Raw genomic sequence first — 23,197 nt, 5'->3', positions numbered from 1 at the left:
CCTAACTTCGGGCCCGCTGGCCATTTCCTCAGTATCAGCTGAATATGCACATAGGTGCATATTTTTACAACGTATCGCACCCTTATTAGCACAGAAGCCGCAATAAGCTGTTAAATGACTAACTAATTAGGACCTGTAAAAAAAATCTCTTAAATTTTACGATAGAAAAACGAAAACGAAATGGAAGCCTCTCTTTTTCGTAAGGCTTCATTTGTCTTTATAGCTTTCCTCTAAAACGTATTTTCGGCACTCGTGAACTTATAACGGACAAGGCATTTTTTTATTCTCCTTTCTGTCAAACAAATCGAAACCAAAACAATTATGCCTTAAAAAATCTGATTTTCTTTCAAGTTTGTTTGTTGCATAACACAGCTAAAGATATATCTGTCGTCAGTAATAAGCTACACAACACCAATAAGCATTATGTTATGCATTTATCCTTTTATTTCTGCTTTAATTTAAAGCACCATACACTCACATTTTGTGCGATCTCTCTCTAAAACTATTAATTGTACTATTACTTGTACTATTAAATATATTTATTTTTATACAAATATATTAGCAACTTTTTTCGTATACCCTCAATCATTTGGGTAACAAAAAACAATCTGTCACCTATTTAAATCCGTTAGTGATATATGCTTGTAATTTAATTATTTACTTACGAAGTGCATTAAATCCTTTATCTAAATATATATTATTACAATTTCTTTCCATTATATTGGTGCTTAAATATCTTATACATATTTTGAATTTAAAGATTAAATAAACGCACCTCAGACTACAATTTTCATTAAATGAGGAACATTACTCATATTAAATGATATCTGCAACTAATGAAAGAAGCAAAATGTATTTCGACAGAGATTAGATATTTCCCTTAGGAGGTTATAAATCAAATGATTCTGTGCCGAAGTATATAACATGTAGAATTAAACATCATTCAGTGATTAGAATAATGCAGGAAATGGTAATTATCATTTGAATATATTAGAAATTAAATGGTTGAAATGTTTACCAAATATACTAAAAAACAAGTATTTAAATTATTAAAGTATTTACTGCGTTTAATACTATCCGTTTGTTCAAGAACAACAGATTTAACAAATTTTAAAGATGAAATAAATACCTTAGCTTTACCGAAAAGGAGCTATCTGAAAAATTATTATCTGCAGATCGGTATTTAAAACTAATTAAAGATATTGTGTTTTGCTCTAGCGAAAATCCTGCCAAGTCACAAGGATGATAAATACATAGCACCAATGTAATAATTTATATAGTAGTAACGTGTAAATGTAGTGATTTATTTTCATAATCCAAAACATTCTTGAAAGACCTTTGCAGAGATGTTTCAGAAAGTTTTGCATGAAAACATTTTTGTCATAATGTATTTCTGCTCAGTTTTGTTATAAAAGGTAAGTCATTTACAAATATTACTTGTTTGCCATGGCTTTTGTTGCGTGCGTTTGAAGCTTCTACTTGCATTGTTTTGCTCGCGTGTATTGTGAACTCTTACTTTGAATTATTCATGAATAAATTCGTACTTGGATGTAACGGTATTTTTGTGAGAAAACGCTATTTCAGAGCTAGTAAATTCGAACAGCTTAGAAGCTAAAATTTGAAAAGAAAAGCTATTAAATATATTCGTAAAACGGCCCGGATTTTCGATAAGTTTCTGTGTTTTACTTTTACAGTAAGTAACTAAGATTACAGTAAGTAAACAAAAGTAAGTTACAGTTTAACTTTTACAATGTTACAGCAGGAATAACGGTTCCATAAATGCATAGACTGAGAGAAAATTAAGAATTATGCTAAATGAAATTTTCCTTTGTGCTAGATTTTCAAAACTCCTTTGAATTCAGAGAATTGTCACGTCAATGCAATTTCACTGAATTAAAATGAACGATAGTTTCATAATTTAGTGTTGTAATAAAAGCAATGAGTTTTAATTTTCATAGCGTAGAATGGATCGCCGAAAGGTTCTTTTCTGCTATAGACATACGTTTTGGAAACTGTAAATTTCCTATGGAAGCGTATCGAAAAGGCATTCCTCTGTCTTTTTCCATAATTTTAGATTTTCGCTTGTTCAGCCAATTAAATATATACATGGGGGGGGGGGAGTCTCTGAACGTAAAGTGTTAGTTCGTTTACCAGTTAAAATATATCATAAATCCACTTCAGATAATTCCTCCTACTTCCCCCCCCCGGGGGTTGTTTATTTTAATGGCTGAGACTTGTTGTCTGACAGTCCTGGCTCTTGAAGGTATAAAATACACGGACCCAATTTCTACTTAAAAACTATCCGAGGGAGTAGCGTAACGGCCAGTCTTTTATACAACGGTTTCAGTAAACTGCACATCTCTCGTGGCGTGTCTAAGAGACATTAAAATGCCCTCCGCATTTACAGGATGGTCATGCCTTGCGACAAGAACTTCTGCGAATCCTCTCCTTCCTCTTCATGCGGAATTGAGCATATGGAATAAGCCATGTAGTTGACTAAAGTAAAAGTTAAGCATATGGAATAAGCCATGTAGTGGACTAAAGTAAAATTTGAGCATATGGAATAAGCCATGTAGTGGACTAAAGTAAAAGTTCCAAACATGTATATATTACATTACATGCTCCTAAAGTCTGAAATAACATACGACTTATTAATAAAAAGGATAACTGATATACGTTAAAGTTCTACAAAAATGTGCGCCTTATAGAGAGCCCTACATTTATATTAAACAGTAGCTGTTCTGAGTGAAGTATCCTATTTCGTTTCATAAAGAGTTCTAAATTAATCATGAGCATGTAATAAAACTTACAGAATCTGTTAGAATGAAAATAATTCAGGCCACATAAAATTTCGTGGAAAATATTTCTCTATGCATAGTGCAATGCGTTTTTCTTAAAATCTCTCCTTTTTTTAAAAATTTATATACATGGGATTTTGACTTCTCATTGCAGTAGAACAATCTATTATTAACCACTATATTTTTAATACAAAGATTAAAGCTAGTTCTATAAGGTATTTCTCCCACCTTCTTGGCGTGCCTTCGTGGTGTACTGGTTTGCACACTGGGCCGGTATTCCAGAGGTCCGTGGTTCGATTCCCGGCTAAGACTTAGTTAATTTTTCATCTTTCCTGCTTCCAAAAAATACCTAATGTCTCTACAGTCTTTGTAACATCTGTAATTTAATACAAAAATATACTGAAATTTTCATGTCCGCCACCTTCTCTTGGCAATGACCTTTAAATTGTGGACAACACTAGAATTCAATATCGCCCTCTCTAAAGCCATCATTTCCAGGGAAGATTAAAATCGTCCGAAGACATGGGTGTTCTTATTTGGAAGATTTCATTGCAATATGAATTGCGCTGACAAAAGAGAACATTCAGATACTTATTTGCTAACCTTGTCTACTGCAACATATATTTTCCTCAATAACAACAGTGCAGCGGCACAGTCACCCCTCTACCCAACGCTGTTATCCATATTCAGCTTTGTACATAGTCCTGTATTAATATTTACATAAATTTACAATTTGATCATTTGTTTATCAACTGCCCATATTTTTAATTGATAAATTGCCTTACTACATTAGCTTACTCCCTATCTGCAGTTTAACTTTGTTCACACAACGCTATTATAGCTTTACTTCCTCTGATTTTTCAAGTCTTCTGTATATCAGAATCTCCTGTCATTTTTAACAAGTTACCAGCTACATTTGGTTATTTCAAGAGAATTTAACTCACTCTCATTGCCCTATTACCGATGAAGTTGGCTTTTAAACTCCGCATGGCTAACCCATCAATTGGAGGCCAATTTAAAAGGCGACCAGTCTTTCACTACATTGCAAAATTAAGTATCAGTTAGTAACATATTGTGGTACAGTTCTAACATTATCGAGTTTATTATTCATTAAATAATAACCACAAAAGCATTTTATAAATTTCATTTCGTAGAGCATCAGTGGATAATTTATATTATTTGGTTATGGTAAAACACATTCAGGTCGTCTGCCTAAGGGCATTAATGCTTTCGTGGAAGACTACAACAGAAAATACCTCGTGTTCACATTACACATAGGAAAATATGAAATTGCCCATGACTATGTCAGACCATTCTAGTTTCAAATTTTGTTCTAGGTCGAAATATTAGAGTTCAGCAGACTTATCCATTCGGCCAGTGGTGGGCCCAACATGATATCAGAAATATTGAATTACAGAGATAAAAATGTACTGATATATAAGTTAAATAACGTATTATGCCTTATCGAAGTCTCATAATTATGTAACGCGGATATTTTATATAGTAATTAATACAACGCAATTTGAAATATTTTTTTCTTTTTCATTTCTTTATTAGCTTTAGGGCATTAAAAATTGTAAATAATAGCAAAATATAAGTGCAAATAGTATAATAAGGCCAAAATTTAAATTAACTAAGAAAATATAATTAAACGGATAATGATTTGAAGTTCTGCACTTTCAGAATTTAAACTGACTATTAAATTTTGGGCGGTAGTCACTGTACATTACATTTTACAACAAATATGAGTCAAATGAATTATATCTTAAATTAGCAAACTAAGTCTTATTTATATAGTCTTCTCTATTTCGTTTCGTACTTGAGAAAAAAGTAAAAAATGTAAATCCGCAATACAATTTCTTAAAAGCTTTCTTTCCTTGTAAATTTTCTTCCCCGCAAATACAACGTCTTGCTTTCGTGTCTGTTCCATTAATCACCTCTTCATTAATCACAAATACCACTTCCCCATATGCGTCTTGGATGACGGCGAGATGATAGGGCGGTTAAATGGCACAAGACATTTAACCATCCTGTCATTAAGAAAATTGCCAAGAATGCCCCACGCCAGACGGTCGATATTACACTCGTCGGGAAGGGGCAAGACATCAGCTAAACTACCGAGATTTACTCTGGAGTCGAATCAGCACTCTGCGTTTCGATCTTTTCCTCTAACCATCGTAATGTCCAGGTCGACTGATTTACTGTTTCATAATACTAATTGTAACCCAAAATATGTAAGGAAATTCTGAAATCTAAAACACTGTTTGAATCCAATTAAATCGAAATCCAATTAAACGAATCCAAACGAAATGAAATCACATTGTTGCTCTATTATGGGCACCTCTGTTAGAAAAAAGTATAAACCGACAGCCTAACGTGTGATCTGATAAATGAAAAATTCGGTAAACTGTCGTCTTTTCCAATTTTCTCTTCGAAGCCAAACCCATGTGCATTATAGTATAAAATTACTTCTTGAAAATACTTTGGACGTTTATTCTACTTTTGATAAATGCGCACAAATACATACCATTTACCCAAAAAATGTTTCCTAGTTTCTCCTTGAACTATTATTTCTATTACAGTGTAACAATACACCGTGAAGAGAGAAACTTTACGCTATATATACTTGTTTCTATAAAGCCAAAGTATAAAGCCAATGACAGGATGGTTACTCTAAAAAATGCCTTTCCACACAGGGTTCTTTTTTAAACTTAAAAGAATTCAGGATAGCTTCGAAAAACCTTTCGCATCGGTGAAATTTATAAGCAAGACTTTTGGATTCATGTTTTAACCTTCATTCCATAAATGGAATATAAAAATTCTCTCGAGTTGTCAGCCAGAGGTGTAGTAATCGGGTTTCCAAAATTCTAGGGATTTAAATTTCTAATTTATGTTTTCTGATATAATCTCAAATTTTGGAAATCACATATAATTCAGGACGAAAAAAAATATTTCACTGTTTTTTCGAAATCTTTCCAAGAAGTGCATTTTTTACTCTATCGATAGTTTATTTCAGAAATGAATATAACAATTTTGGTTCGTTTTTTTATTTTAAGAAGATTTTTAAGGGTTGTTGGAACCCAAAAATATTCAAAAAAGGGTGATTTTGGATTTTCGCATTTTCAAATTCTCTACACTTTTATCTTTCTGAAAATAACATTCTTTAATCTCTATGAAAATTATAACTGTAAAAATCTAGTTTTAATTTGTCATCGAATGCTTTGACAAATAGGGATTTTTACATAAAAAACGCGTTTTTCTCCAAACGTGATTTTTTTATATTCGATGTACCTTTTCTCAGGAACTACTGCACACAGGTATCTAAAATTTTTATCGCTTATTTATTAGGTTTCCTAATATGTACTGAAATGAGATTTTTGTGATAAACTAAGGAAAAAAAGTTTTAACAGTTTTCTGTGCGAAAAAAGTGCTAAATTTTACTATGCCTAACATAATATTCTGTAAATTACTCTAAAATTCAAATGCTTCAAAAGCTCATTTCAGTATAATCAGAAATCAGGTATAAGTTAGTTGCACAAAAAAATTCAAGCGTGTATCTACAACAGATTTTGAGAAAAGGTACATCGAAAATGGCCAATTTAACATTGTCGGTATAGGGGTTGCTGATACCCCTTAAAATTGAAGAGTTATTGTTGAATAAAAGATCTAAGAATTTGAATGATAAAGTATCTATTTCCCGTCAGAAAGAAAATCTTAGATGCTCTTCATTTCAGATCGGCTTTCATATTTGCAGTGTTTAGCAGGGTGCGAAACCACGTATACTGCACCTTTAGCGAAACGACGTTGATCAGTTCTAAATACCTTAGGAAACATAACAGTCAACTAGCTTAGGGAAAATAACAATCAAATAGTCAGTACTTTTTTGGTGGGATCAGGCACTTCCTTAAGAAACATTCTTGGTTTACCCAGAGAAAAGAAACCAAAAAAAAAGTAAGCTCGTAAAACTGTTTAAATAAAATGTTTTCATAGAAATGAAAGATCTAAGAATTTGAATGATAAAATATATATTTCCCGTCAGAAAGACAATTTTAGATGCTCTTGATTTCAGATCGGCTTTAATAGTTGCAGTGTTTAGCAGGGTGTGAAACCATGTATACTGCACCTTTAGCGAAACGACGTTGGTCAGTTCTAAATACCTTAGGAAAAATAACTGTCAAATAGTCAGTACTTGGTGGGATCAGGCACTTCCTTAAGAAACATTCTTGGTTTACCCAGAGAAAAAAAACAAAAAAAAGTAAGCTCGTAAAACTGTTTAAATAAAATGTTTTCATAGAAATGAAAGATCTAAGAATTTGGATGATAAAATATATATTTCCCGTCAGAAAGAAAATTTTAGATGGTCTTGATTTCAGATCGGCTTTCATAGTTCCAGTGCTTAGCAGGGTGTGAAACCACGTATAATGCACCTTTAGCGAAACGACGTTGATCAGCTCTAAATACCTTAGGAAAAATAACAGTCAAATAGTCAATACTTACTTGGTGGGATCAGGCACTTCCTTAAGAAACATTCTTGGTTTATCCAGAGAAAAGAAACCAAAAAAGTAAGCTCGTAAAACTGCTTAAATAAAATGTTTTCATAGAAATGAAAGATCTAAGAATTTGAATTATAAAATATATATTTCCCGTCAGAAAGACAATTTTAGATGCTTTTGATTTCAGATTGGCTTTCATAGTTGCAGTGTTTAGCAGGGCGTGAAACCACGTATACTGCATCTTTAGCGAAACGACGTTGATCAGTTCTAAATACCTTAGGAAAAATAACAGTCAACTAGCTTAGGAAAAATAACAGTCAAATAGTCAATAGTCAGTACTTACATGGGGGGATAAGGCACTTCCTTAAGAAATATTCTTGGTTTACCCAGAGAAAAGAAATTAAAGGAAGTAAGGTCGTAAAACTGTTTAAGTAAAATGTTTTCATAAAAATGAATGGAGGAGATTAAAAAAAAAGCTGGTTTTTATATCTATTTTCATATTAATGTATCGTCGTACTTGCTGTATAACTTGTTAATTTATATGTAGGTATGCAAAATAATTAGTATTTTTGCAGGAATTGGATTTCTTTAATTATATAAGCTTATTGTAATTTTATAAATTGTATTCAGGAAAAAAACTATTTATGCGCTGGTGAAGGATATTCTTAATAACCTGTTCTGTCAAAGTTAAAATGGATTTCATATTTTTATCCTTAAAATAAATAAAGTAGATTACTGAAATATAATTCCTAGAATAAGGTATCCTGTGGATATTCTATTTCTTTATTACAAGAAAGTTTTACTATTCAGATTTGAAACTAGTATTAAAAGGACAGGGAATTCTCTTCGATTGTTCCAAATTCGAGTCAATTAAATGTAAAATATGTACTCTTGCAAAAATAGAGCGATTTTCTCTAACTTTTATATTCCTTTGAAGTGAGAAAGGAATGTCTCGGGAAGAAACTTAAATAAGCTTGTTTTCATTGCATTGACTAAACAGAGATAGGCATTCCACGTACTTTCTCCCATAATACTTATTCTTCTGTTTGCTCGCAAAACCATTTTCTTTTATAACTTTACCTGGAGCGGTTTTCCGTCTGGAGAAGTAACTTCTGCTGCTGCCTCCCTCATTTTTAAAGCCATCCAAGCCGTTTGCTGTGCATGAGTTGTGCTCATTCTGTGAAGTCCACCAGCAACACAATAAGCATCACCGATTGTTTCCGTCTGAAAAATAAGATTATCGTCTTAAAAATTTTTATTAAATTGCATCCCACAGAAAAAGTAACTTTCTGCTACGCTTCACTTGAAAAAAAGCATTTATCCTTAAACTCAATTTTAAAAGGGCATACTCTAAATTTCAAAATATTCTGCCTTCTAGCACCAAAAAGCTCAAAATTCTATCGTAGCGTATTTGACTAGATAGAATTTACTGCTTGTAACATGCAATGCAATCTTCTTTATTTGTCTAGTTAGTATCGTATTTTTCATGTACCTTTAAAGCAACTGCTATATAAATAAATATGTATGTCAAGTGTTACACAAAGATTTTGCATAAATACAGTAAAGTAGTTAGTCAATCTTATTAAGAGAAAAACTGTTAGCACTTTTATAAATGAAATGTTGAAAACTGATGAATTTTTATGTTGAATAAATGTAAAAATATATTAAAGGAATAATAAAATCGGGCATATAATGGAATAATAGCATAACATTTAAACTTAAATAAATATTTATTATATTATACAGTTATATAAATATTTATTTCATTTTAAATTTAGTACTACGTATTTATACTTATAAATTTATTCGCTTAAGAGTCACTTAAGGGTACGTTATTCTAATGATATCTAATAATATCAATTTAATACTTAATTTAAAAATTAATAATATATTTTTTTGAATACTTCTATATATATTGATATAAGAATGCATGAATATTTCTTTTGTTTTAAAAGTACATGTATAGTTTCCCCCCAAGAGTTGTTGCAAATTTACACAGGCATTTAAAATGTATGTATTTATTTGTGTTTTTCATGTTTTGTATATTCTTGTTTATACTACGGTTTTGTATGTGCGATTACAATTTTGTGTGCGTAATATATTCGTAGCTATTAAATAATTCTAATGCATTATAAATTACTGGATCTTGAAATTTCAAGCGTAGACAACAATGATGATAAAGTAGAGACAATTAGAGAGGCTTAAAAGTGCCTCAAATCGTCAATCATCAGCCTTTAGAGAGAATAGACACTTAAATGAAAGATATGAAAATCTCTATCGGCAAATGTCCTGCATAAGAATAGCTGGTGATCGGTAAATAATGACTACAGTATTTTATACTTAGCTAGTAGTAGCTGTGTGGGCTACAACTACTATTTAGCTAGTACGATTACAACTTCAGTGAGGTGTTACGTCTGATCTATGCAGTGAATTATCAACACCAGAATAACTAACCATCAGGCAAATTGATAACAGAATTAAAACACTTTGAAGTTTATTCTACCTCATTATTTGTGAATGCTTGAATTAAAATATGTAGCAAAAATTTACCAGCCAACCTGGACCTGTTTTCAACACTAACTTTCTTTTACCAAACATTTAAATTCAACATTTTAAAGCTAATCTGTACATAGACTATAAAATTATGCAGATCACGACAATACGTACAGAAAATACAAGATTACGACAAACTCTTATTAAGCAGGATCTAAATTCGGCCTGAAGTAATCCCAGTAAGAACAGTTTTTCCTCCTCTCAGCAAGACAGCGAAATAATTTCAAAACTATTGCACTCCTATTCATAAAATTGAACACTTTATATTAGAGGAAAATTCGTGGTGAAAAGAGGCATAAAGAAAATAATTAAATTACATTTCATTTGTAAACTTAAACGTAAATTTCCCAAGCTTTTTCCCAGAGAGTTTGAAATTCCAAAAGTTTGATGATTCAGTGCTACTTTATTGTTTGAAGTTCCAATAGTATAGGTTTCTGAGTATTAATGTGAAAGAGAAATGATTAAATAAGTTCCGTTTACGAAGGAGGTTTGCGCGAGGTTGCTATAGCAGTTCTAGAACTCAGTATTACTCATTTTGGTAATTGTATCGAGTGCAACTGAGTTTCGGAGTTCGAATAATGACAGATTTTATTGGTCATCAGATTGTCTACAAAGACAGAATGAGAAATAGACCCCACTAAATACTACAAACACTCTCAGAAGCCAGAATTCTTTTAATGCTAGTTGGCAACAATTTAAAAATCTAAATCAGAGTGTCAAAGCGGTATTGATTCAGAAAACCGTGATTTAAACAAATTGCAGCATCTATTACTGAAAAGTTCTCCTTTCCGTTTCCCCACCAGAAATGTGAATGAATGTATATAAGCTGAAGCTTTTCGACTGAAGGACATGTTGTGTTTCTGTCTCTCGAGACCACGTTACTTTAGTTTATCCGTTCCAGATAAGCTTGTTATTATTCGGCTTTGCGTTCACTTCTGCCGGAATATAAACTGATACACTGATTAGAACTTTCTAAGACAGCATAGGTTAAAATATAATTTTGTAGTCTTTTATTATTAGCATACGCTTTAATTTAAATTTGACTGTTACTATCTTTGCTTCATGACAAGTGGTTGAATTTTATGAGCTCAAGAAGTGCGCTCATTTAAGTTCTGTTAAATAAATGGTTGTGTTAAATCTTTTCAAATATCTATAGTTTTTTCAGACACAGCCATAATTCGATAACTAGTTGATTTTGAAAAACCCACTCGAATGTTGTCACTATTACAGAAACAAAGGAAACAATTATCATATTGGTAAATAACAATAACAGTCCTGCTGCAGAGACAACTAGGAATGTCATAGAAGCTAGAACGGCGTATACAAAAGTAAACTAGCTGGCATCTTCGTTATTTCTAAAGTGCAGCAGAAATTTATAGACGTGATGACCGGATAAACTGCTAATATAAATGCAAAATTCAGTTAATAAAGTACCGAAACAAAATACGGCTGTTACGAAATGGTTCTGAGAGGTAAGAGTGATAGTTAATGGACAGATCTTTGTTGTTTTTAAGATTCTGTGCTTGCCTGTATAGTGAATGGAACGAGATGTTACGGAGTTTACACTAACTCAAGTCTCTCCAAATTCTTCGCCCTCAAAATTAAATTGTTACATTATGTTTTAAAAGTGTCAAACAATGTGGTTAAGACACATTTCCACACAGTAGCGCAGGTATGTGAGCCTCTAACGAAAGTGCCTTGTCCCTCTCACAAAAGTGTTTTTATCCAGCTGCTTTCCTCAACTGCAAATGCAACTCAGACGGAACTCTTGCAGAAACGCAAGAAAGAGAGCGGATGCTGAATCTTTACCGATGTCTCTGGAGTAGCTTTTTGATAGAAAATTTTAATCCGTGACCAAAAATTCCATCTACGTTTTCATGGACTCTCCCAGAAAAAAGGAGAAAAAGTCGGACGCATTATCTCTTTCAAGTTTCGACACGATTACCTCTGCACGCTTCGACAGTCGTTCATACGGAATTGGATTATCCGCTCTGAAATGATTCTTCTCATGTTACGCAGATTATAAAACAAATCTCATATCTGCCTTTTTTAAAGACTGCTAAACTTTTCGACATAGAGGCTCAAAAGGAAGGCTTAAAGTTTTTCGACTCAAAAAACTCCTCAATCGAATAAGGATATATAAGGATTTAAGCACCAAACTTGCTTCATATTATTTATTTATGTCGCTTTATCAACAAGATTGGACGAAAAATTACATTTATTTCTTCTAGCTCACAGGATGGTCGTTATCACAAATGATCTCAAGTTGTGATCTTCGTTTGCTGAGTTATGGCTACGCTGAAGTACGCATTGATTGTATTAAATACCTTTATCTCTCTAAATGTTTTCTACCTGATGTGCAGTGCGCTTGAAAGCATAAATCGGCTTACCAAAGCTAGAATTAATAGCAACTGAATATGAAAATATAAATAGCTGGCACGATGTCAACGTAACAAACAGCGAGTTAAGACATGGAGAATAAATATAATCAGAAAACCTCAGATTTAACAAAAGGAAAAATGCAGATAAATTAAAAGCGCTTTATCGAGTGTTAAAAAGAGCCTGAATGAAATTATTTTACTCAAAACGAATTTTTAGTACATTGTACTGCATTACAACAGGTTAATTCTTTAATATGATAATACCGAATAGTTTTACCTTGTCAGTGAAGGTTTTACTCTGAATAGCATGCATAAAACTTAATCGATATTAGGGATTTAGGTGAATATCTCCTTTGTCAAAAATTAACGTACGTAAATGAACATTCTTTTTTAATTACGGTAGTTTTAAGTACATTTCTTTCTCTCTTGTTATTATTTTAAATGCGCTTTACAGTTGGTTTCCTAGATTTTAGTTTCTGAAAATTTATGCATCTAATTATACTCATTATTTGAATAGCTCCAGTATAAATGAAGCCATCCCTTTTCGAAATATACGTATGTATATATGTGTAGTATATATATATATATATATATGTTTGTAGTATAAATATGTACTATATATATATCTATATATATATATTTATTTATGTGTGTGTGTGAGAGAGAGAGAGAGAGAGAGCGCTATAAAAAGAGGGAACAAAGAATTTTCCTAAAAATTAGTAATATAGTAATGAAATAACAACAAATGCGCTTGTATAACTGGTAACAATTGATTTTCTACTATAAATTTCTTCCTAATTGCAAGCATATATATAAAATAATATCACACAGAAAACAAACAACAACACTTAAACGTTTTGCGATATATCGACAATTGTCTTCCAGACCACTATTAGTGACTGATTACTTGAGAACCGCAGAAGTAGAGAATTAATGATAAGTATTTTTGTTTAGACCAATATTGAACAGCAAAGTCAAGAAGTGAAACTGCTGCATGACATGAAACGCATTTAATCAGATGCCATCAATTTGACATTTTATGAAAATGCGCAAAGAGTCATTCGGAATATCATATTGTTGTTGAATATTAATAAAAATTAAGTAAAATCACTTTAAACAAAATCAATTGATATGAAATTAGTAACTAAAAAAAACGCAGAGTTTATCATCAAATTTAAGTGAAAATAACTGCCAATGTCTCGTAATGAACATCTATTTTGTAAAAAATCGCATTGTAAAAAAAAAAAAAAAAAAACGCTTTATCGCTAAAAGAAGTAATGCGCATTTATTAACTTCCGAATCTGAATTTAAAAGATAAAAAAAGAAAATCTCACTTCCAGTAAAAAAATGCTTCTGATTAGTTAAAGTCTTGTCTCAGAAAGTTTAATAGTGTTAAGCTGATTAAATAATAGAATAATTAACTCGTTTCATCCACCTAAGGAGTATTTTATCGATCAGCAACTACACCGTCATTACTCATTCAGGCATTCAGCAAAGCATTTGTTATCAGTGAGAATGGAATTTTCCACTAAAGAAAAGTATTGGGTATTTATAATTGCTTTTCTCACAAAAGACATTAATTGGATTTCATTTAAAATTCCTCATTCTTAATTGCAACAAAATTTAGTATGAAATTTGAAAATATTTAGATCCTCGCTATTTTCACTAAGTTTAATCTCATTTTAATATATGTTAATTGCATTTTCAATTTGCAATGCAGTATAGAGCACTTAATAATTATTTAATATTTAATTATTAAAACAAGATTTCATTAGAAAATGCTGTTGGTAGTACAATATTTATTCTTACAAAATACATATTTTTAATGTAATTTTTGAAACTCACATGCTTTTTTGAAATTGAAAGATTTTACGAAATAAAACCTATATATTCAAACATTTAGTAGCTTAGTAAGCTAGAGATATTGGCAGCAATTTCGTAGATTAAATCACCTTAAAGGTTAAAAAACTACTAGTAATTATTTCTCAGTTTTTAACACAAAATGTAAAAGTTCACTTAAAACTTTATTTCATTGTCGCTGGTTAATTGAATAACACAATGTTAAGGCTTCTTAACTACTCGCTTGCTGGAACTTTACAGTATCTTAACTGGTTTTAACTCCAGTAATTCACTGAATCGCAAAGTCAAGAGTAATATCACCCTAGGCCGAAAACACTAAATCTACTAATGTTCAACACGTACCAAAACCATGCCGAATGTCAGACGTCCAAGTTTATTCTGATCAGCGGCCACCAGCGGTTGAACGGTAAAGTCACTGAACAGTGGGAATTCGGTCTTGGAGTACTAATGCTGGCAAAGGGGTTGCCTGCATAAGCGTTTTCGCGGTTTGCCTCATATGTAACGTGTATACGAGCCAGTTTCCCTTAGAAAGTCCTCTAAAAGTGTATGCCTTCTGTTAGGCAAATAGCTTTGGAGTGCTACACAAAATTAAATGGTTTGGTTTATTAGATTACGGCAAAGCACTCGAGGGCTATATGCCTTAAAGGAGGGATGCCTTCGCGGAGGACGTTTTAAGGGAAACTGCCTCGTATACATGTTACACATGGGGAAAACCACGAAAACACCCATGCAGCCAGCCCGTTTGCGGGATTCGAACCTCGGACCGAACTACCTGAGTTCAGCGACATTACCGCTCGGCCGCTGGTGGGCCAAAATTAAATGAACAAAACCTTATTCTGATCAGTGGCTTTCGCTTTAATAAGTGACGGAAACAGCCAAGTCTCTACTGCACGTCACACCTCTTACTTGGAAATTTAATCTTTTCAGTTCTATAAACAAATGCGGGTTCTTACCTCAGTTTCTTGATATATTCATTGAGAAAATTGATGAAAAATATTATTTTGATTATAGAAAATGATGAAATGTCTTTGGAATTGTGCACTGTCACTATCTACCTACAGCTTACAGTCACTGGTAAATCAATAGAAGAACACTAAATTAATAAAGTATATACATTGCATTTGGTCCATAAAAATAATTAGCTGCAATCCTTTGAAGATACGAAAACACAAAGAAATGGTAAAATATACGGATGATTTATAAACCAAATTGTCATACGATTAATTGTTGATCAACGTTCACCACTTGTGATCGTAATGCACCAACCTTAGATTTTAAAAACCATTTTATATAGTGATATAATACTCCATGAGTGCAGCAGTTGCTGGGAACGCTAAGGTTGAAATTTTACTAAATTATAGCAAGTTAAAGCATAGTCATGCAGGTAAACTATATTAAATCATTTGATATGTACAAATTATATCCCATTGACCATAGTTTTTAGCAGCTAGTTAGGAAAACGGCAAAAGTTTTTCTGGTGAGTTTTGAGAGCAAAGGCCCAAACTAGTATGGCATTGGTAAGTATGGGCTTTGTCTAAGAACACACAGAAAATTCTTTTGCTCCGAGACTAAGTGTTGATTTCTTGTCAAGCAGGCTGTACAAATATGTAAACTTTAGTGAGCTCATATTAACGTGATCCTTGAAGATGAGTTAGTAAGCAAAATTGTACTCTGAAATATTTTGTTCAGGTAGCGGTTGGAAATTGAATACAAAGAATGAAAATATTTAATATTCTAACATTCGTATTGCATCTACTTCGGATAATAATACTGAATTTTTAAGGTATTGATTTCGAATAGGTAAACAGTACCAAGTACCAGTGAGGAATGTTACTAACACTAAATTCGAGATTGTTCTTTGTATGATTTTGGATATGCGATCCGTTTAACATATTTTACGACAGGATCTCCCGAATGGCTGCAAAACAAATTAAACAATACTGGACCTAGAAATGAGCTCTAAGAAATCCTGGCTGAGATACGCTTTCTAGCTGAAAGTGCGTTGCCAAGCAAACTTGATAAGCTTTATTCTGCTGATTTTAACAAGTTTGGGCGTCAAAGTTTCATGAATTTGAAAATTCACCCATCATACCAGAAGCAGTCAAATGGTTTCTCAAATTCAAGAAACCTTACCGCGACTGATAGGCTTCGTGGCGACAGCCTCAACTTTATTAACCGCGTTAATTGGTTAATATACTGTGAATACGAACTCTCTGCAGAACATTGACTGTGTTTTGCTGATGCGATGATATTTCTCAACACTCTTTATGAACCTTCATTCGATTACCCTGTCAAAAGATTTCCCAAAACAGAGGAAGAGGCTAACATATCTGTTATTAGCGTCCTTAAGGTATTTCTCTTGTTTAGGGAAAATGATTACGACAGCATACTTCAGTGTTGTAGAAAGCAGTGACATTGAAGACCGTGCGATAAAAATATTGGTTATTAAAATTACTACTTTTCCTGTTGCTTCTTTGACAGCCTTGACATTAACTGAACTGGATTTGCAAGCTTTCTTTGACATAAGAAACGTTAGGGATTCTTGACATCAAGTTTTGGATGAGATACATCACTTCTGTAGGAGACGCTAAAGAAATAATATTATAACCTTTGCTTCTTTAAAGCTTCCAAGAGTAAATTTGACTTCATTTTCTGCCTCCGGACAGGGAGAGGCATTCTCTGTAAAAAATCCTAAATGACATTTTCCATCTCTTGCTAAAATTAATATCGTTCATGGGCTGCAATACAGGCGCAACACGAAAAGCGAAGTTTTGAGATAAGCGTGTTTTAAAGTTTTCCTTTGGTTCTGAAATGTAAGAACGCACAAGGTTAACTGTTAGGTTAAGGGGTAAACATTTCTAAAAGGCTTTGTAGGAGTTCTGTTAATGAAAATAATTATAAAATTTTATATCAGATTGTGTCATTGTTGTCATTTGTTTAATATTATGTGACACTGTACTGAATTTCGTGGCTCGTAATGATGAAGAAAAAGAAGAGACAAGAAATTGCGTTGCATTAATAATATTACTACATTGCGAAATATGTAGTACAAATTATAAAATGGTATTTTTAATTTTTCAGTGCAACACCATTAAACAAAGTGCAAAAGGAAGTGAACAATTTCTCTATCTTTACATAAATTTCAAAATATAATCTCTTTTTATGATTCAAATTTTAGATTGCTATAAGTGCTGAATAACAGCTTGGCATTGCATTGCTGGCTATTAAACTTTGTACGTCGTAAAATTTCTTTTTAGCTATTGCAAGGGATGTTTAGTAAGCTTTTTACAGCGTTGGCTCCTGGAAGGACTGCGAATGCTTCCTACGTTTAAAGGCTTTTACACTGTCAGTTTCGAAACCTGTTTTCTTAATAAAGTCTTACAGAAACATTAATACAACGATTGCTTTTCTACTTTCAAGTCAGGAATGTCTTTGAAGTGTACAGTGTTGTATGAGTACAGCGTTAATATGTACAATAATATTTTGCCACGTTATAAGGTATTTTCTTCCTACATCCAGCATGAAGTCCCGGTGCGGGCACTGCACATTGTTACCATCTTCAGCATCGAAAACCCTAATGACAGCGACGCCCGAACTAAAAGGTGTTGGACAATAATTCGTGACCATCACTCGGCGCGTATTCGAGAGGGGTTCAGGTTCCAGTTCCGGCGAGAGCACTGCACATTATTTATATCTCCTGCTTCAAAATAACGTAACGACTTTACAACTTCATGTGTGAATTCTTTTACATCTGTAAAGTCGTCCAGCATAAATTGAGAAGTATCAGTAATCAGCCAATATACGTAAGAAATCAAAAGATACAACAGAGAACTACTCTTCTCTGCCAGTATGGTATTCAACTAAAATATGCTCCAGAGTTCCTTCTCCAAAGTAGGTGATTTTATAATAATCGGAATGGTCGTAATTCAAAATTCACATTTTTCTACTTGTGTCAGTTTAGCAGTCTGTGACGACATGTTATGCCTTTGTATTTTAGAGGGCCGATATTCCTTTAATTGGCTTTTAAAACTCTGCCAATTTTCCACAAATCTCTTTTAACGTTTTCAAAGCAACTAATTCCGCCTTTTGTCGCGAAAATCATAAATAAGTTTAGACATTTCCTTGGTTTTAAAATTCAGCATTTTAGTGTCTGAATAAAGGTATGTGTCCACCTTTCTCTTATCCTATTTTTGTTCTTGATTTTACCTAGGATAAAGTCAAACACAGCATAAGTCTATAAATTTTACACTAGTTAGGTTCATAAACGTTAGTAAAGACTGTCCATTACTGTCGATATTATAAAAGTTCCACGTATTATGCTTCATATTTAAATCACGGGCAATCAAAATAGGTCAATTTACTTGAGGTAGCACTGAGAGATCATGATCGCGGATGACATTTGACAGAGAACTGTACATGTAAATTAGGGTATTTTACTGTATAGGGGATTTTATCTAAAGTTTCTTGGCGGCAGTTGCTTCAGTTGTGACAGAATCAAACAATGCATAGCTTGAGAATTTCCCACGATTTTTGTCGACTGATGATGCACCTCCTCCTTAATTTTGCCTTCTGTCGTCTCTGAGAACTTAAAAATCATGAGTCCAAAATTTATCATTTGAATTAATGTGTGGTTCATTAAGTTCAGTCTACTGTATGCGCAGATAGTAAGCAATTTCAGTAGTGTGTAATTTCGAAGTTTTCCTTTGATGTCATCTGCGGTAAAGAAGGAGATATTTAAGTTTCAATTCCTTGCTCTTTCGTTAGGTTGGAAAGCTTATTGATTACACTTCAAAGCCATAATCATCGCTTGGAAAATAGACGAAAACTCCCATTCCTACTTTAATTTTATTCGCTGAGAATTTGGTATGCTTTTAATTTTGAAGATATTTCTTGATCTAAATAGAGATTTCCTTTAAAGTTGACAAGATTTTTTCTCGTCTGTTCTGTCGTTTCCGAGAGAAGCTTTGAATTTAGCTTACAATATTTTCGGTGCCCTTTTATGTGGCTAAGATGCTGTTATTCGGCTTGCTGGTAGTTGGAATGAATTTCTCTTTTTCGCCAACAGCTAGGAAATCATAATCCTTGCTGTTAAATTCCCTAAGCCCAGAACTTCTACTTCTGGAAGAATTTGGTACGGGGTTGTGTTCGTTTGGCTTAGCTGTTTCCTTATATAGTTTCATATGAACTATAAGCCAAGAATATGTGTTATCTTGTAGATTGTTATACCATCGCCTGCAAACTACAAAGAGAAGTGTTTATATTTCACCAACTGACATATTTGGTTTAGAATTTACTTTGGAATACCGTGTGTAATAAAATTACCTCTACTATCTTCTATCGTTGTACTTTTAGGCAGTTACAACCATTATCGGCCTTTCAGAATAACTGCCTTTGTCGGGCTTTCAGAATGGTTTTGCTTCAGTTTTATTTTAACTATAGCAAAACAGACAAAAGCTACATGTCAAAAGGAAGGGATGTCTTGTTGGATGATTTTCTTAAGGAAACTGGCTCGTATTCACGTTATACATGGGAAAACCCACAAAATCTTCCATGCATCCAGCCTGTTCGCTGAGAATTGAACTCACATCAAACTACCACTGTACAGTGTCTTTACTCCTAGGCCACTGGTGAGCTCCTTTCAGAATGTGTAAGATATGTATGATACGGAATTTGCTGCAAGTCAAACAATACGGGGAATATTTCGATAGTCGTTTGGATCGTACGCTTGAATTCGCAGTTCGTAGCCTTTTAATTTTCCTTGGAATTCACTAAAAATGGTTGGCCGTTGGATACTAACAGGTTCAGGCTCAGGAGTTACTACTGAAGTCTCAGTTTGGTATTCCTGGGTTCCAACAATAAGCTGTTCGTGATATCTAATTTTATTCTCATACACGGCATTCAATCTCGTGGAACTTACATATTTCTCGTTGGTTGGCAACAGAGTGTTAAAAACGGAGTTGCATATAAACTCACAAAATTTTATTTAATGAACTTGATAAAATTCTTGGAAATGTTTCCTTATAACATTTACATAGTAATCGATAGTATCTACACTAAAATGTCTTAGCAAAGAAGATACCACTTTTGATGTGTCATGGTCACAGATTATTCGCAAAAACACTATAGCAAAATTTGAAAAATGTCACGCAGGATTAATATTTGCAGCTAACCTGTTATTATGGTTTAGATCTTTACTATAACTTCCTTCCATTTCCTGATGAGAAGGTAAAATGTGTTAAAATGTATTTAAGCTAAATTTTGGGGTTATAGGGCACAAAGTGTTTCTAAAAATCGTGGCCATGTTCTGCCAAATTCGATAAGTTTGCGGGACTTTGGCTGTGCGTTATTGCTGCCTATATTTAAATTGATAAACCGGTTAGAGATTCTGGGTCAGCTTAGTTTTAAATAAAATTGTGTAGTCTCCGAGTACTAGCCTGCGTTTTAAATTTGAATTTTACTGTTAGTTTAGTTATTTCTCCACAAATGGATGTCGATCCTGTTAGCACAAAGAGTGTGTTTATATTCAAAGTTGTGTTTAAATAACAATGTTTTTTCAAAACGTTTCCAAGACTTTGTAGTTAATTTTAGACACAGCGATAATTCGCTTAAGGTTAACTAGGGTTTAGAACTAGTTTATACTCCCAAAGCAAGCCAAAATCTATAAATATACAGTGTCCCTCTAAAGACCGCACAGGACAGTACCCTTTCTGAAGAAGTGAATACAGCTTCTGAAATCCAAACCTTTCTGCAGACCAAAATCCCACTGAAAAGCAGAAATACTGTAAGGTCCAAAATGTCATACCGGTTACGATTCTGTCCCTCGATTTAAACTATGTTGCTTTCCATAGTATGTGCAAAACCATTTGGAGTGACACATTATGTGACTCATAGAGTATTTCCTTTCTTATAGCCTTCAAAATGTGTCTTTAACTATAAATATCACAAAATATGTATCATTAAATATTGTGTTACGGTTGTAGTATAAGATCTCTACTTTTTTATAATCAGTAGTATTCGTTTTTCTAAATTAATGCCACATCAGAGTTTATTAATAGTTCATTTACATGAAATAATGGTTTAAGCCTTTATCTTGCAAAGTTTTAGAAAAAGCAAGGTAAATTTAGTAACATACTGATTTTCGTTAAGTTGAGGAGTAAACGGAAAATTCATAACTCAGTAAAAGACTCAAAAGAAATTTGGTGAAAATCTTTGTGAAATTATGTAACTCAAGGATTTTTAAAAAGCAATCAACGCCCATCATAATGACCTTTCACGTCCTAACCGGAAAAATAGTTATAAAGAGAAGTAGCTGCAACAAAATTAACTTTGATGAATTCACAGCGTTTCTACACCGATTCTTAAAATAAAACGGTCATAATTATGAGCGGTGAGCGGTTTTATAGAGAGTATCAACTGTATTTGATTTCAAACGCATTTTATTTGAAAACCAACACATTTATATTGGATATCATATAGACAGATATGCATATAGATACATAGATAATTATAAATTCATACGTATTTCATATAGACATACAGAATAAAAAAATTTTCTTTGACAACACATTGAAAGATAACACAAAAGTACTGCCACCTTAGCCTAAGATAAACTCACAAAAGTTAAATATAGACAGAGTTTTATCACATCTAGAAAGATTTTGCTTTGCATATGAAAGTGTTCTTTGATCCCTGTAATTTCATTTTTAAGCGATGTTAAAGAGAAGAATTTTCTCGCTCTTACTTCCTATGAGAAGATTTTTCCCAGAGAAAATGCTTCTCGGGATGATTTATATGCTTGTTCTATAGAAGCAAGAACGGTTCATTAATTTTAGACCTTTTCAAGATGACTGTTGAATCTCTGTTAAAAATATCTGTACCTGGGAGGAGAGAGAGAGAGAGATGAAGAGTACATTAAATACGTCACACCGCGTAAAGCTCCTAAAACTGCAGCCACTCTAAATTCACGGCGGAGTAAACTGCAATGAAATTTTATGAGATGGTAGTATATTATATGGCACTTAATGTTTCAACGAAGTAATTGTTTGTAACAGCTAAACATGACATTTATATCAGGATACTTAACTTTAAAATAATAATCAAAAGAAAGAAATTTAGGAAGTTTTATTTCTGAGCATTTGATATTAGTGGAATTACTTTTTGAATGAACCACTTCTTAAGAGTCTTGACAGGTAAGACAAGCATGCATTTTTAGTTTTATTTGCCTATTTTAAAGTTGTACTTCATTACCCATTATTTATGTTTTTTATAGCTCTCTAAAACTCTCTTGAGGAATCTTTCCTGTTCTATAATACTTCAAATATGTTTTTTAGTAAAAGTCTGCTTCAGTATATTATTTGAATAGTATATTGTTTGCAATTTCATCATAAATATTAAAATAAATTTTTATTTCTGACGAAGGCACATTTCTAATTTATTTATATTCTCCGAAATTTTCAAAACCCTTTCTCACTATTTCGTTCATACGTCTCTCAAAATATACATAAAATCGTCTACAGAAATAATAAATCGTCTACAGAAATAATAAATCGTCTACAGAAATAATAAATCGTCTACAGAAAATCTACAGAAAAAAATAATAAATCGTATAAAATCGTCTACAGAAATATATACATGAAAATAATTAAACATGAGAACATTTGAAACTAAACTTTCTTAATATTTATTAAAGGTAAATTATTCTTAATACTTCTTTCAACTGCATATCTTCTTGAGATAACCATTTTATTCATTCATTATTCATTTATAATTATAGACTGAATCATCAAATACTTTACCGCTTACTTTGTAAACATCCAACTCTCCACAAAAGTTATCGAATCGAGTGTAGAGATTATTCAGAAGGTCAATAACCATAAGAGGTGTTGCTGTCGAGCAGATAGATGTAAAGCCAACTATATCAGAAAATAGCATAGTAACATTTTCCCTCTGCTCTGCCTTGACTGTTTCACCTGTTTAAATAAATTGCGTAATTAAGTTTTAATTCTAAAATTTCTTTTTTAAAATTATTTTATATTAAATGTTACTAAAATACGTTGAAGAATCTGAAAACTTTATAAGATTATCTCACTTGAATGTAATAACATCTAAAAGT

General features: G+C 32.6%; 1 protein-coding gene across 2 annotated transcripts in view; it reads right to left on the bottom strand.

The window, feature by feature from the left end:
- The window catches only part of Gycalpha99B (guanylate cyclase 1 soluble subunit alpha 2), a 424,202-nt gene that overhangs the window by 67,195 nt on the left and 333,810 nt on the right, over positions 1-23,197 (bottom strand). For both annotated transcript variants that reach the window (XM_035359312.2, XM_085809001.1), the window contains exons 8-9: positions 22,888-23,054; positions 8,372-8,515 (exon numbers count right to left, since the gene is read on the bottom strand). In XM_035359312.2, coding sequence (XP_035215203.1) covers positions 8,372-8,515; positions 22,888-23,054 — 311 coding nt within the window. The remainder of the gene's footprint in view (positions 1-8,371; positions 8,516-22,887; positions 23,055-23,197) is intronic.

This window comes from Stegodyphus dumicola, chromosome X2, assembly GCF_044657685.1.
Source record: "Stegodyphus dumicola isolate Sdum_Otavi_A_Nest chromosome X2, ASM4465768v1".
Lineage (NCBI taxonomy): Eukaryota > Metazoa > Arthropoda > Arachnida > Araneae > Eresidae > Stegodyphus > Stegodyphus dumicola.
This window is presented reverse-complemented; position numbering and strand designations above follow the sequence as displayed.